At 40.8% G+C, this 16,654-nt stretch overlaps 1 protein-coding gene across 1 annotated transcript; it reads left to right on the forward strand.

The window, feature by feature from the left end:
- The first annotated feature begins 13,726 nt into the window (after positions 1 to 13,726).
- On the forward strand, positions 13,727 to 16,276 carry LOC128579302 (pentatricopeptide repeat domain-containing protein 3, mitochondrial-like). The gene has a single exon (XM_053581453.1). It carries the CDS (start codon positions 13,727 to 13,729, stop codon positions 15,791 to 15,793), a length of 2,067 nt encoding a protein of 688 aa, XP_053437428.1. The 3' UTR covers positions 15,794 to 16,276.
- The last annotated feature ends 378 nt before the right edge of the window (positions 16,277 to 16,654 follow it).

Here is a 16,654-nt window from a genome sequence, read left to right on the forward strand (position 1 = left end):
GAGGTAAGCTACAGGCCTTGGCCAGGACCCAACCAGCTGGGTTAACACACCCACAGCCATTTTATCTCTCTGAGACATACAGAGTAAAGGGTTTGGCCAAGTCTGGCAGTCCCAATGCAGGTGCAGCCATCAGCCTCATCTTTAGCTGGGAGAAGGCACATTCCTGTTCTCCTTCCCACTCCAAGGGCTCTTCCTTCTCTTCTTTAGTTGCGTCATACAAGGGCTTAGCTAAGACAACAATGTTGGGGATTCAAATATGACAGAAGCCGACCGGGCCTAAGAACTTCCAAACCTGCTTTTGGCTCATGGGGCTGAGGAGGCAATTAATGACCTGCCTCCATTTTGTGCCTAGATACCTCTACCCCTGCTTTACAGTAAATCTTAGATAACTTATTTGCTGCCGGCAAATCTGGGCCTTCCATTTGGATACTTTATAGCCACATACCTCTAGATGTCATAAAAGATAGTCCATGCCTTGGGTGCAGCCCTCCTGGGTAGGGTGTCCTGAAAGGAGGTCATCGACATATTGGAACAGCACACATTCTAATTCCTCAGCTGGGAATTTCTGGAGGTCACAAGCCAGCGCTTCTCCAAAAATCGTGGGTGTTTTGAACCCCTGTGGCAACCTGGTCCATGTGCACTGTTTCCATGTCTGGTCTCTCCCACTGGAAAGAAAACAGCCTCTGGCTTCCCAGAGCCAGCCTTATACTGAAAGATACATCTTTTAAGTCCAGACAAATGGGCCGCTTGGCTTCTGCTGACAGTAGATTCAACAGAGTATGTCTCATTTTATAAGTTGACAGAACAGACAAGGCTGGGATCTAAATACAGGTGGACCACAGCCTCTTTTTTCTCCTTTTAAACTATTTTTCTCTCTCCAATTTCTCTCTTTACTAAAGGCAAATTATAGTAGAACTAACTTATTTGCCAAAATAAACTGTACCTTCAGTATATGGGGTCTGATTATTTCCATAAAGTGCAGTAAGAATAATTAATTATTAGCCATCTAGGCTCTTCTTTCCTTTAAAATTGGCTTTGCTGGAACCTTTTATAAGGAATGTCAGGCTGGACTTTTTGAAAGCCTTTCAGAGCCCAAGTTTTATCTGTGCCATTAGATACCTGTATGTATTGGGTAAATCCCTCTTCTCTTGAGGTCCCCAAGCACATTTCGATTCCTGGACCCGTCAGCAAGCGACCTTCATTACTTACCAGAGATCAGGAAATGTTACTGATGGGTATCTGGCCAGTTTTCCAAAGGGCTTTTTTTATTGGCCTTATAAAGTCAACCTTAATTCTTTAATGCAGTCTGGACACCTCTGGAAATGCTATTCCAGCCAAAGCCTTGGTAAAATAATGAGTGCCTTCATCATGTCATATAGAACAAAACAGATTCTTATTGAACTTATGAAAATAACTGTATTGTCAGAAATTAAGAATACATACAAATGGCTTGCAAATTCCGGAGAAAAGGAGAGAGAAAAATACATGTTTCAAACTCTGCTCATAAGTACACAAATTGCTTGAAAAACTACAAATAGCTCAAAAGACAGAAAATTATTTCTTGACTTCTGGAAAACAGAACACAGAAAGAATCAACAATATTTTGACCAAAAAGCCATTTCAAACTAGCCCAGATCCGCTTAACCGATTTCTATTCTGTTGAGTTAGGTTAGCAATACTCATAGACATGTTAACTTTCCAATGAACGTTCTAAAAATCTGCTTTTTAGTCTGGCGGTATTCAATTTCCAAAGACATCAGGTATTTGAATTTGAGAGAATTTGTCAGCCTCTCTTAATATTTTTTTTTTGTTTTTAGGATAAACTTTGGACTCAGCCAGTTACATAAAAAATACTTTCTTTTTTAGATGAATTGAAATTATTACCAACAATATATGTTAGGACAGACCAATGTCTTATACATTAGGACAGACCAATGCTTTATAATATTGGAACATATATATAACCATAACCTACATAAAATTAATCACCATTTCATATTTGACAATGTTTCCTATATATTTTGAATAAATCAAATAAGTTTAATTTGTTTTCCCATGACTTTCAGTGGTCTTAATATTTCAAGAAGACTAAATTTAAAGTTGTGTTTTTTTTTTTTGCTGTTGGCCTTGGCCAAGTTTGAACCCACCAGTCTCAGTGCATGTGGCCAGCGTTGCAACCACTGCCCTGTGGGCTCCAAGCCCCAGATTTAGAGTTTTTATTTTGAAAGTTTTGTCAAATATCAAAGGCCTAAAACATTTGTTTAAAGAAAATTACAAGCCAAAAGATTTTAAAGGAAATAAATAGTCAACTGGATCATATGTAAATTCTTTCACAAATTCTCTTTTATGAGCTTCATTTAACCTACACAGACCATTTACAAACATTCTAAACTTTCTTTAACTTTTGCCCTGCCTTTCACTTTCTTATACAACCATTCTGTTTTCAGTGCAAATTTCATCACACAAGATTCTTTCTTTACACAATGCCATTCTCCTTTCTGTTTAATTTCTCTTACTCAAAAACTCACTTCCCACAAAACAGGATCCCAGTTTACCATGAAGTCACCCATTCACTCGGCCAAACTGATAACTAGAAGGTTTAAAAGGCAAGAATCTTATTCTTTGACAAAGATTCAGTTTCCACAACAATTTAAACAACCAAATTATTACATTTTACAAATGAGAGACATTTTATGAGATATAAGATTGATACAGGATTTTCCCACTTTGGAAAGGGAACAACCATTTTTCAGGCTCAGGTGAGCTTAGACATCAGACTCCCATCTCCAGGCACAAACCCTCCTAGCCCCAGCAATGTCATAAACAAAGCAGCCGAAATCTTTTGGAAGGCTCCACCCTAAGGAGCACACACCTTAATCCCCTCTCCAGACAAAAACTGCAACAAAGACCTAATAACCTTGTCCAGGGTGAGGCGCTGCATTGATTCATTTGATAGAACACCCTTTCAGTTTGTAAAGTTATTTTTCCATCTACCAAGTCCTGGACAAAATATCTCTCAGAGATAATTATTTACCCCTAGAAAAAGGACTTATGCAGGGAACCTCCAATCTGGGCCTCCTCCCCACTTCCAGAGGCTGTTCACCTTGGAAACCTGTTGCTTATATGGATACAGCCTCATTCAGCATGAAATTTACACTCTCTTCCCCATATTTCCAAGGGCCATCCAGAGCTCACTGGACTGCCTAAACCACAACACTTTTCAAGGCACAACCCCTCTGCCAATAGCTCTGGCACTCTCCACTCTCACTGCGTGCCCCTCAGTCCAACAAAATGCCATTTTATCACTGATCTGTGGCCCGCTGGCACAATTCTCAAATTACTGAGACCAAACACTCACTGAAGAAATTCCGGTAACAAAACTACAACAACATTCTTTCTAATGTCTTTTCATACCACCCCCCCCAAGTCCCACATGGCCAAGTCAGGAAGATTGTTCAAGTCACCACCAAAGACAGAAAGCAGAAAACCTGGAACTTCCAGTTTCTCTCATAATAGCCAGGAGGCAAAGTTGGAGCAGGAAAGAAAGGCACACTCACACATTTGTTTCACCCCATGAATGGAGGGGGGTGAACCCCACCTATTGTTACCCATCTCGGTCGTTCTCAAAACACTCACATGCACACAATTCCAACCCAATTCTTTTTTCTTTTATTAAATCATAGCTGTGTACATCGATATAATCATGGGGCATCATTCACTAGCTTCACAGACCATTTACCAAGTTTCACATATACCCTTGTAAGATGCACCGCTGGTGTAATCCCACCAATACCCTTCCCTCTACCCCCCTCTCCCCTCCCTCCTCCCTCCTCTCCCTATCCTCCTTCCCCCTATTCTTAGGTTGTAACTGGGTTATAGCTTTCATGTGAAAACCCTAAATTAGTTTCATAGTAGGGCTGAGTACATTGAGTACTTTTTCTTCCATTCTTGAGATACTTTACTAAGAAGAATATGTTCTAGCTCCATCCATGTAAACAAGAAAGAGGTAAAGTCTCCATCTTTCTTTAAGGCTCCATAATATTCCATGGTGTACATATACCACAATTTATTAATCCACTCGTGGATCGATGGGTTACTTGGGCTTCTTCCATGACTTAGCAATTATGAATTGGGCTGCAATAAACATTCTGGTACAAATATCTTTGTTATGATGTGATTTTTGGTCTTCTGGGTATATGCCCAGTAGAGGGATTACAGGATCGAATGGCAGATCTATTTTTAGATCGCTAAGTGTACTCCATATCTCTTTCCAAAAGGAATGTATTAATTTGCATTCCTACCAGCAGTGCAAAAATATTCCCTTTTCTCCACATCTGCGCCAACATCTCTGGTCTTGGGATTTTGTGATATAGGCTAGTCTCACTGGAGTTAGATGGTATCTCAAAGTAGTTTTGATTTGCATTTTTCTGATGATTAAATATGATGAGCATTTTTTCATATGTCTGAAGGCCGCGCACCTGTCTTCTTCAGAGAAGTTTCTCTTCAAATCCCTTTCCCAGCCTGCGATGGGATCCCTTGTTCTATTCTTGATAATGTGTTTGAGTTCTCTGTGGATTCTGGTTGTTAAATCTTTGTCGGAGACATAACCTGCAAATATCTTCTCCCATTCTGAGGGCTGTTTGCTTGCCTTACTTACTGTGTTCTTGGCTGTGCAGAAGCTTTTTTGTTTGATCAAGTGCCAGTAGTGTATTTTTGAAGCTGCTTCAATTGCCCGGGGGGTCCTCCTCATAAAATACTCGCCCAGACCTATATCTTCAAGGGTTTTCCCTGCACTCTCCTCTAGTATCTTTATAGTTTCATGTCTTAAGTTTAAATCTTTGATCCAGTGAGAGTCTATCTTAGTTAATGGTGAAAGGTGTGGGTCCAGTTTCAGTCTTCTACAGGTTGCCAGCCAGTTCACCCAGCACCATTTGTTAAATAGGAAACCTTTTCCCCACTGAATATTTTTAATTGGCTTGTCAAAGATTAAATAACGGTAAGTAGCTGGGTTCATCTCTTGGTTCTCTGTTCTTTTCCAGACATCTACTTCTTTGTTTTTGTGCCAATACCATGCTGTTTTGATCACTGTTGATTTGTAGTGTAGTCTGAGGTCCGGTAGCGTAATTCCTCCTGCTTTGTTTTTATTTCTGAGTAATGTCTTGGCTATTCGAGGTTTTTTCTGATTCTATATAAAACGAAGTATTGTTTTTTCCAGATCTTTAAAGTATGACAGTAGAGCTTTAATAGGGATTGCATTGAAATTTTATGTTGCTTTGGGAAGTATGGACATTTTAACTATGTTGATTCTTCCCAGCCGTGAGCATGGTATGTTTTTCCATTTGTTAATATTTTCGGCTATTTCTTTTCTTAGAGTTTCATAGTTCTCTTTATAGAGATCTTTCACATCCTTTGTTAGATAAATTCCCAAATATTTCATCTTCTTTGGGACTACTGTGAATGGGATAGAGTCCTTAACTGTTTTTTCAACTTGACTATTGTTGGTATGTATAAAGGCTACCGATTTATGAATGTTGATTTTGAAGCCTGAGACGCTGCTATATTCCTTGATCACTTCTAAGAGTTTTGTAGTAGAGTCCCTAGTGTTTTCCAGATATACTATCATATCATCTGTGAAGAGCGAAAGTTTGATCTCTTCTGACCCTATATGGATACCCTTGATCACCTTTTCTTCCCTAATTGTGGTGGCTAAAACTTCCATTACAATGTTTAAAAGCAATGGACACAATGGGCAGCCGTGTCTGATTCCTGATCTGAGTGGAAATGATTCCAATTTACCTGCATTCAATATGATATTGGCTGTGGGTTTGCTGTAGATGGTCTCTCAGTTTAAGAAATGTCCCTTCTATACAGACTTTCTTAAGTGTTCTGGTCATGAAGGGATGCTGGATATTATCAAAAGCTTTTTCTGCATCCATTGAGAGAATCATATGGTCTTTGTTTTTTAATTTATTTATGTGCTGGATTACATTTATAGATTTACGTATATTGAACCAGGCTTGAGACCCTGGGATAAAACCAACTTGGTCATGATGTATAATTTGTTTGATGTGTTGTTGGATTCTGTTTGTTAGGATCTTGTTGAATATTTTTGCATCCATATTCATTAGTGATATTTTCTGTAATTTTCTTTTCTTGTTGGGTCTTTTCCTGGTTTGGGGATCAGGGTGATGTTTGCTTCATAGAACGTGTTAGGTAGTCTTCCTTCTTTTTCTACGTTTTGGAAGAGGTTGAGTAATATAGGTACTAATTCCTCTTTAAAAGTTTGGTAGAATTCTGACATGAAACCATCTGGCCCCGGGCTTGTCTTTTTAGGGAGGTTTTGTGTGGTTGATACTATTTCCGAACTTGATATGGGCCTGTTCAACATTTCCACTTGATTCTGGCTAAGTCTTGGAATGTAACGTGCTTACAAGTATCGGTCAATCTCCTTCAGATTTTCATGTTTCTGAGAATACAGTTTCTTGCAATATTCATTAGGGATTTTTTTTGATTTCTAAGGAGTCTGTTTCATCTTTGCTGTTTCTGATTGATGAAATTAGAGATTTTACTGCTTTTTTTCCTGATTAGGTTGGCCAAAGGTTTATCTATTTTATTGACCTTTTCGAAAAACCAGCTTTTTGAATTATTTATCTGTTGTATCATCCTTTTGTTTTCAATTTCATTTAATTCTGCTCTAATTTTGGTTATTTCTTTTCTTCTACTGGGTTTGGGGTTGGAATGTTCTTCCTTTTCCAGTTACTTGAGATGTCCCATTAAGTTGCCTCTCTTTCTGTTCTCTTGAGGAAGGCTTGCAGTGCTATAAATTTCCATCTTAGAACTGCTTTTGCGGTGTCCCGGAGGTTCTGATAGTTCGTGTCTTCATCGTTGTTTCGTTCCAAAAAATTGGCGATTACTTTCATTTTTTTTTTTTTTTTTTTTTTTTTTTGTAGAGACAGAGTCTCACTTTATGGCCCTCCATAGAGTGCCGTGGCTTCACACAGCTCACAGCAACCTCCAACTTTTGGGCTTAAGCAATTCCCTTGCCTCAGCCTCCGAGTAGGTGGGACTACAGGCGCCGGCCACAACGCCCGGCTATTTTTTGGTTGCAGTTTGGCCAGGGCCGGGTTTGAACCTGCCACCCTCGTTATATGGGGCCGGCGTCCTAGCGACTGAGCCACAGGGGCTGCCCGGCGATTTCTTTCTTAATCTCATCTCTGATCCAGCTATCATTCAACATAAGGCTATTTAACTTCCATGTTTTTGTATCAGTATGCAGATTCCTGTTGTTACTCAGCTCAAGTTTTATTCCATGGTGGTCCGAGAAGAAGCATGGAATAATTTCTATTCCTTTAAATTACTGAGGTTAGACTTGTGACCTAAGATGTGATTGATTTTGGAGTAAGTTCCATGGGCTGATGAGAAGTATGCGTATTCAGTTTTGTTGGGATGAAATGTTTTGTAGATGTCTGCTAAATCCAAATGTTGGATGGTTAGGTTTAAATCTAAGATTTCTTTGCTCAGCTTCTTGTTGGAGGATCAATCCAACACTGCCAAAGAAGTGTTGAAATCTCTGACTATTTTGGAGCTGGAGGAAATAAAGTTGCTCATGTCTGTTAGATTTTCTCTTATAAATTGAGATGCATTCTGGTTGGGTGCATAGATATTAATAATTGATATCTCATCATATTGAGTATTACCCTTAACAAATATGAAGTGACCATTCTTGTCCTTCCTTACTTTTGTTGATTTAAAGCCTATTGTATCTGCAAATAAAATTGCAACACCTGCTTTTTTCTGATTACCATTTGCCTGAAATATGGATGATCATCCTTTCACCCTGAGTCTGTATTTGTCTTTTAGGTTAAGATGTGACTCTTGTATGCAACAAATATCTGGCCTGAGTTTTTGTATCCAGTCAGCTAACCTATGCCTCTTTAGAGGACAGTTTAAGCTGTTTACATTAATGGAGAATATTGATAAGTCTGGTGAAGTTTTGGGTATCGAGTTTTTCAAAAGTCCAGTGGGCACTTTTAATCCTTTTGCCAGTGTGGAAATTGGAGTTTGATCCGAAGTTTCTGAGTGAGTTTACTTTTGTGGTATAGGATTGGGTTAGGCATTATGGAAGATAGGTCTGAGAATATCGTGAAGAGCTGGTTTTGTTATGGCAAATTTCTTCAACATATGACTGTCATTCAAGTATTTAATTTCTCTGTCATAAATGAAACTCAGTTTAGCTGGATACAAGATTCGGGATTGAAAGTTATTTTGCTTTAGGAGATTAAAAGTCAGTGACCACCTTCTTCTGGCTTAAAAAGTTTCAGCAGAGAGATCTGCAGTCATTCTAATATTCTTCCCTTTCAAGGTAATGGTTTTCTTTCTCCTGGCAGCTTTGAGGATTTTCTCCTTCATATTAACTTTAGTGAAGTTAATTATGATACGCTTGGGGGATGTGTTATTGGAGTTGAGTCATGCTGGGGTTCTGAAGCTGTCTCCTATCTGAATTTCAGAATCTCTTGGTATGTCTGGAAAATTCTCTTTCATAATTTCATGCAGAAGGGCCTCTGTGCCCAGCGAGGCCACTTCATCTGTTTCTGGAACTCCAAATTTCGGATATTCACTTTCTTTGAATTATCCCAGAGCTCTCGGAGAGAATGATCCATTTTTGCTCTCCATTTCTCTTCCTCTTTGAGAGTTTGGGAGCGTATAAGGGCTTTATCTTTAATGTCAGAACATTTTTTTCTGCTTGCTCCATTCTGTTGCTGAGGGAATCTACTGTATTTTTCATATCTTTGAGGGCTGCAAATTCTTGCTTCAGTGTGTCTAAGTCTTTGGTGGTTTTGTCTTAAATTCTTGAGACAACTTTTGATTTTCTCCTCGAATTCCCAATTCCACTTTGTTAATCTTGTCTGCAATCCAAATTCTGAATTTGATTTCTGACATCTCAGCCAGTTGTTTATGTATAGGATCTTCAATTACATCTGCCATATCTTTTCTTGGGGGGGGTTTGATCTATTCTGGTTATTCATGTTACCAGATTTTTTCAGCTGATTCCGCCCCATGGTTGTTTTACTACTCCCTTTGATTTTTTCCCCCTGGGGCTTTGTTGAGGGCCTGTACAGTGTTGTGGCCTGAGAAACTGAGACCCTGTCTGGTGTGGTGGGGCTAACTGGTTCTGTCTTGTTTTCAGTTGGTTTCTGTTCCACCCTAGTGAAACAGATACTCTAGATTGAAGTCTCAGCTGTGGAGAAATATCAGCAATTAAGTCACCCCACCCCACCACCAGCAAACAATTGGAAAAGGAAAGTCAAACCTTCCTACCACGGTGCAACCAGGGCGCCACCTGATTTGTCCTCAGGTGATTGTTTCAGTTCAAAAAGTCCAAATCAGTTCTCTCAGTCTGCACCTGTCTCGGGTGAGAGTTTAAGAGGTCTGTGGGAACTGGATCACAGGGGTCTGGTGACTACTCTGGTGTGGCTTGCTCCAGTGCTGCGTGGACTCAGGAGGAGCCACCCAGCCAATAGATCAGTCTGGGAAGGTTGATGCCTCCTTCCCCACCTTGCACCGCTGTCACACCCAGTCACTGATAGCCCTGCAGTTGGCTGACCCAATTGCCTGTAGTGAATCGGTACTCCAGGAGTTTGTACCTGCCTCAATCACAAGGAAGTCTGCCAGGCCACTGTGTTCTGCTTCTCTCTAGCAGAAGGAGGTGAGGCCTGACAACCTCGGGCGCTTGATGAAGGTTGGGGGCTTTTCACTCAGGTCCAGACTCGCCCCTGATTAATGTTACTGACAGAACAGAATAGAACAACTCTGCGGTTCCCCTGCAGAAGAGAAGCTGAATTGAGTTCCAAATTAGCTTGTCTTTGCTCTTGTATTGTCTATAGGCTGATGATCCCCTGAGGTCCAGGTGCATCTTAGGTTTAGTATAGCAGACCTCTGCGTCAGCCCCACCCTGGGAGTTTCCCCCGTTTGCAAGTTGGAGTTGCCTAAGGCAAATCCTATACTCACAGTCTCTGGTTGCCCAGGAAGACAGGGGGTGTGGCTTCAGAATATTTGGTAGTGAACCATATTGCTAGCAAAAGAGGGCTGCTGCTTTATGGCTCAGGCAACTGCTGCTCCCGTGTAGCTCTCTTCCGGCCAACCATCCTCTCTCTGCTCCTGTACCCCAGAGTCTGCACTGACCAGCTGCAGCCCAGCACTGTCTACACCCCTTGAGCAATCGCCTAAGAGTCTGAATCCCTGGGGGACAGGCCTCTAGACCTTGGAGGGAGAGCAGAGGGGAGCACGCAGAACGCTGGGAGCCTGGGGTTGCAGGCAGAGAACACACACAGCTTTACACAGTTTTATGCCTGGCCGTATTGTCACCAGAAGACAGCTGTCACACTGTGCCTCAGGGAACTGCCACTCTGGTGCAGTACCCTCTCTGCTGACCAGGACTGGTCTCCAGACCTCACTGTGAGTGAAGGGGAGTGCTGGGAGTTCAGAATTCCAGGTAGATACTATATACAGTTTATACAGTTTTATGCCTGGCAGGAGGACGCCGTGACACCCTAGTAGGGGAGGTAGGTCAAGTTTTTAGAGGGTCTCTCCCGTGGTGTGTAGTGGGAGGACCTTTAAACTCTTCCCCATTGTTTGTGGGGCTCTCTGAGCCATTCTCATGGGGGAGGGGCCTCCCATCTGCTTGGTGATGGATTTTGTACCTTTTGTTTGTATCCTTGTGGTCGCAGCTCGCCTCAGTGGGGTTGATGTGCGTTCTTCAACCTTCTCTCTTAGTGCAGCTCAAATCCACCAGGTTACTTGCTGAATTTTTGTCCTTAAACTCTCCTACTGGACAGGAGCCTCTGTGGAAAGCTGGCTTCAGTCAGCCATCTTGTCTCCTCCCCCCCTCCAACCCAATTCTTAACCTGGACAGCTTCGATTTCCCACTCAAGCTGCTACTTAGCCATAGGAGGCAAACCAACACTCCCCTAGGCCCTGTGAAGGGAGGTCCAACTCCACCCTCGAAGTTCTTTCAGTCACACCACATCCACACACTCTCACCTCTCAACAGACCTGTCAACAATCTAATGCCCAAGGAGTTGATCAGGCTCCTTTTCCACTAAAACTGTAATGGGACCTCCAGATCGATCATACCTTGCCTTACACTTCTCCCTGTGTAAGTACCCGTTCCCGCATGTCAGTTCCTCCTGGTGTTTGACTCCTTGAAGACCTGCCAATGGGGTCCTTTCTCAGCTTAGTTAAGGCGTCTACACAGGGAGGCCAAACTGCCTCCCTGGAGTGCTCAGTGGTTCACGTCACCCAGGCTGATCAGGGGCCCCCACGTGGGTGTCCAAAGGATTGGCAGCAACTACCAGGTGCGTGTTCTCTCCGGGGGGATCTTACTTCCCGGTCAGGGAACCAAAAATGTTGCAGGAAGACAAGGCCCAACAGAGAGAAGGAGCACCCAAACACCACATTTATAAGAGGAAGCGCTTTATTCACCAGCTGGGAGCTTACGGCATAGAAGAATTTCAAATGGCTGTGCTCCCCGACTGCCTTGGTCTTTCTCTTTTTATTGACAGTCAAAAAGTTCCACCCCACGGGTACCCTTGTCATTGGCTAGTTTGAATCAAGCGGGGGATGCTATTCCCACCCCTACAGAACTACAGGATTTCACAGAACTTAGAAATTTCCAAGTTTCAGGAAGTTAAGTTTACAAATTTCCAAGAGCTGAGTCACCACGGAGAGGACCCTGCATGTGTATCTTTGTGGTCTCCTTGAGAAGACCTGTTCTTGTAGACCTCACCCTTCTTGGCTATCCTCTCTCATTATTAATCTACCATAATTGTGAGTTGATCTTTCAGGGAACAAGATCAAGGGAAAAGGACAGGTTTTGCTATAACCCCTACAATACAGATTAGTAGAATAGATAAAAAACACAACCCTAATATCCAATGTCTCCAAGAAAGCCATTTAACTCATAAAGATTCTCATAAACTCAAGGTTAAAGCATGAGAAAAAAATATCCCATGCTATGGAAATCAAAAGTGAGCAGGAGGCCCGGTGTGATAGCTCACACCTGTAATCTTAACATTCTGGGAGGCCAAAGCGGGTGGACTGCTTGAGCTCAGGGCTTTGAAACCAGCCTGAGCAAAAGTGAGACCCTGTCTATAAAGAAATAAAACAAATGGCCAGGAATTGTGGTGGGTGCCGGTAATCCCAGCTACTCAGGGGGCTGAGTCAGGAGGATTTCTCAAGTGCAAAAGTTTGAGGTTGCTAATGCTATAATGCCATGGCACCTACCCAGGGTGATAGACTGAGACTTTGTCTCAAAAAAAAAAAAAAGTGAGCAGGAGTAGCTACTCTTAGATCAGATAAAACAGATTTGAAATCAATAACTGAATAACTGTAAAAAAAAAAAAAAAGACAAAGATAGCCATTATATAATGATATAGGGATCAATTCAACAATTAGATCTAACAATCCTAAATATACATGCACCTAACACCAGAGTCCCAGATTCATAAAAGAAATACCACTTGATCTAAGAAAAGAAACAAACAACATATTAATAGTGGGGCACTTCAACACTCCAATGACAAAACTGGACAGCAAAGTAACACTGAATAAGACAGGACTCTAGAACAAGTGTACTTAACAGACATTTACAGAATATTTTACTCCCAAAGTATAGATTTATGTTCTTCTCATAAGAACATGGGACATCATTATCCAAGATAGATCATATGTTAGGCCACTGAACAAGTATCAAAAAATTGATAAAAATCAAAATAATACTATGAATTGTCTCAGACTACAGTGGAATAAAACTAGAAATCAATTCTAAAAGAAATTTTCAAAACCATACAAATACATGCAAATTAAAAGGCATAATACTAAGTTAACTTTGAGATCAACAATGAAATGAAGGTGCAAAATTTAAAAAACATTTTTTAAATTAAAAGACGAACTAACAAAATCTCTGGGGTAAATTAAAAGCAGAGCTAAGAGAGAAGTTTATAGCACTAATTACTTCCGATTAAAACACAGAAATATCATAGGCTTGATGTCTGTAGCTCAACGGCTAGAGTGCCAGCCACATACACCAAAGCTGGCAGGTTTGAATCCAGCCAGGCCTGCCAAACAACAATGACAACTGCAACAAAAAAACAGTGGCCATTGTGGTGGTTGCCTGTAGTCCCAACTACTTTGGAGGCTGAGGCAAGATAATCACTTAAACCCAAGTGTTTGAGGTTGCTGTGAGCTGTGATGCCACAGCACTCTACCCAGGGTGAGAGCCTGCGACTCTGTCTCCCCCCAAAATAAATAAATAAAAGACAGAAATATCACAAATTAATAACCTAATGTCACACATTGGGGTTCTAGAAAAATAAAAACAAACCAAACCCCAAGCTGGTAGAAGAGAAGAAATAACAAAAAATCAGAGGAGAACTAAATAAAATTGAAACAAAAAAGAACAATATAAAGGATCAAGAAAACAAAAATTTGATTCTTTGAAAAGACAAATAAAACTGATATACCACACAAAAAAAATAAAAAGAAAAGAAAAGAATTGATAGACCACTGGGTAGATTAACTGAGAAAAGAAGAAAATGATTGAAATAAGGTCAATCAGAAATGTAAAAGGAGACATTATATCATGATATCATAGAAATGCAAAAGATCTTCTGAGACTACTATGAACACCTCTGTGAACGCAATCTAAAAATTCTAGAGGAAACGAAAGATGGCGGTGACTGGTTCAGTTTGCTTCAGGATCCACAGCAGGCTTTACCTGTTATTGAAGGGTCAACGTGCAGGACTTTGTGAACGAATATCAAGTTTCAGATTTTATTCTGGAAGTACAACCCTCCCAAAAGTTGAAGGAACTGATGTAACAAGGATTGAAGAAGTGGTTATTCCAAGAAAGAAATCTTGGGATAAAGTGGCCGTTCTTCAGGCACTTGCTTCCACAGTAAACAGGGACACCACAGCTGCACCTTATGCATTTCAAGATGATCCCTACCTTATTTCAGCATCTTCTGTGGAATCTCGTTCATTTTTACTGGCAAAGAAGTCTGGGGAGAATGCAGCAAAGTTTATTATTAATTCACATCCCAAATATTTTCAAAAGGACATAGCTGAACCACATATACCGTGTTTAATGCCTGAGTGCTTTGAACCTCAGATCGAAGAAGTAAGTGAAGCTGCCCTAAAGGAACGAATCAAGCTCAAAAAAGTCAAATCCTCTGTGGACCTGTTTGATCAGCTTTTGCAAGCAGGAACCACTGTGTCTCTTGAAACAACAAATAATCTCTTGGATTTACTGTGTTACTATGGTGACCACGAGCCCTCCACTGATTATCCTTTTCAGCAAACTGAACCGTCAGAGGAATTGGAAGAGGAAAGTAACAAGAAATTTAGGAAGAAGGCTGGTCATCAGATTGGAGCTACCTGGAGCGCAAAAAACAATGCTGAGAGAATCTTTACATTGATGCCAGAGAAAAATTCACATTCCTACTGCACAGTGATCCGAGGGATGGTGAAACATCGAGCTTATGAGCCGGCATTAAACTTGTACACTGAATTATTAAACAACAGACTCCATGCTGATGTATACACATTCAGTGCATTGATTGAAGCAACAATGTTGGGGCTGAATGCGGGTTTTGAGGAAAAATGGAATAAAACACTGGAGCTACTGAAACAAATGGTTGCACAGAAGGTGAAACCAAATCTACAGACTTTTAATACCATTTTGAAATGTCTCCGAAGATTTCATGTACTTGCAAGATTGCCAGCAATACAGACCTTACGAGAAATGAAAGCCATTGGAATAGAACCCTCGCTTGCAACATATCACCATATTATTCAGCTATTTTATCAACATGAAAACATTTCAAAAGGATCATCCCTGATCATCTATGATATAATGAATGAATTAATGGGAAAGAAATTTTCTCCAAAGGATCTGGTTGATGGTATGTTTTTTCAGTCAGCCATGAGAGTTTGCTCATCTCTCAGAGATCTGGAACTTGCTTACCAAGTACATGGCCTTTTAAACACTGGAGATAACCGGAAATTTATGGGACCTGATTATCGCCGTCATTTCTATTATTCCAAGTTCTTCACTTTAATTTGTCTAATGGAACAAATTGATGTCACCTTGAAGTGGTATAAGGACCTGATACCTTCAGTTTTCTTTCCCCACTCCCAAACATTGGTAGATCTTCTCCAAGCATTGGATGTGGCCAATCGGCTAGAAGTGATTCCTCAGATTTGGAAAGATAGTAAAGAATGTGGTCATACTTTCCACAATGACCTGAAGGAAGAGATTCTGATTCTTATGGCAAGGGATAAGCATCCACCAGAGCTTCTGGAGGAGTTTGCTGACTGTGCCGCTGACATCAAATCTGCTTATGAAAGCCAAGATGGCAGACAGACTGCTCCAGATTGGCCAGCCATCCCTCTCAACTGTATAGCTGTCCTCTTTTTAAGGGCTGGGAGAACCCATGAAGCATGGAAAATGTTGGGGCTTTTCAGGAAGCATAATAAGATCCCTAGAAATGAGTTGCTGAATGAGTTCATGGACAGTGCAAAAGTGTCCAATAGCCCTGCCCAGGCCATTGAAGTGGTAAAACTGGCGAGTGCTTTCAGCTTACCTATTTGCGAGAGCCTTTTCCAGAGAGTAATGACTGACTTTGCCATCAGCCAGGAACAAAAGGAAGCCCTAGAAAACCTAACTGCATGGACCAGTGACAGTGATAGTGACAGCAGCAGTGACAGCGACAGTGACATCAATGAAGGCAAATGAAAGTGGGATATTCAGTAGTAATGATGACATCACCGTAGCTGCTGGACTCACACTTGAAAACAGATACTAATATTTAACAATGTTTCAAAGAAATAGAGGATGCAGACTTGGTGAATTTTGGTACTGTGAAACACTGGACAGATGCTACGTTATAATTTGCTACTAGCCAAACCACCTATTAACTGTAGCATTCCAGGCTTACCATGTAAGCTGCAGCTCTTGTGGTCAGGATAAGATCTGTATATCTGAAGTGCTGGTAGGCTGACCTCACAGTACCCTCTCCCTGCTACTGGACTAAAGCTTTTGTTGGCGTGATGTGTTGCTAAGATGTTGATCCTTTCTTCTTAAGAGACAGTGTCTAATTACATCACAAGTACTGTTGGGTCAGTAGTATCCCAATTTTGGGAATATTTATATGTGAAAAATTATACATCTTATAACTGATTAAACAGGATAATGGCAGTTGAGACTGCACAAGTGATTAATGTAAAAAAATAAATAAAAAATAAAAATTCTAGAGAAAATGAATAAATTCCTGCAATCACACAACCTCCCAAGCTGAGTTGGAGAAAAATAGAAATTCTAAACATACCAACAAGTAGTGAGAATAAATTAGCAATAAAACATATGCTTCCTCCTCAAAAAGCCAAAAACCAGATCATAGTGATTCTTACCAGACATACAAAGAAGAACTGGTACCTGTCCTACTGAGACTGTTACATAAGATTAGAAACAGGAAATCCTCTCTAATTCATTTAATGAAGTCAATACCAACCTAATACCAAAGCCAGGAATGAATACAACAACAACAAAAAGATAACTACAGGCCTGATTAACATCTATCCAAAAACAATCAAGAAA

The sequence above is a fragment of the Nycticebus coucang genome, unplaced genomic scaffold (genome assembly GCF_027406575.1).
Source record: "Nycticebus coucang isolate mNycCou1 unplaced genomic scaffold, mNycCou1.pri scaffold_44, whole genome shotgun sequence".
NCBI classification, from domain to species: Eukaryota; Metazoa; Chordata; class Mammalia; order Primates; family Lorisidae; genus Nycticebus; species Nycticebus coucang.

What these genes read in the sequence shown, in the direction of transcription:
- LOC128579302 (XM_053581453.1), top strand. Translation starts at nt 13,727, where the DNA reads ATGGCGGTGACTGGTTCAGTTTGCTTCAGGATCCACAGCAGGCTTTAC.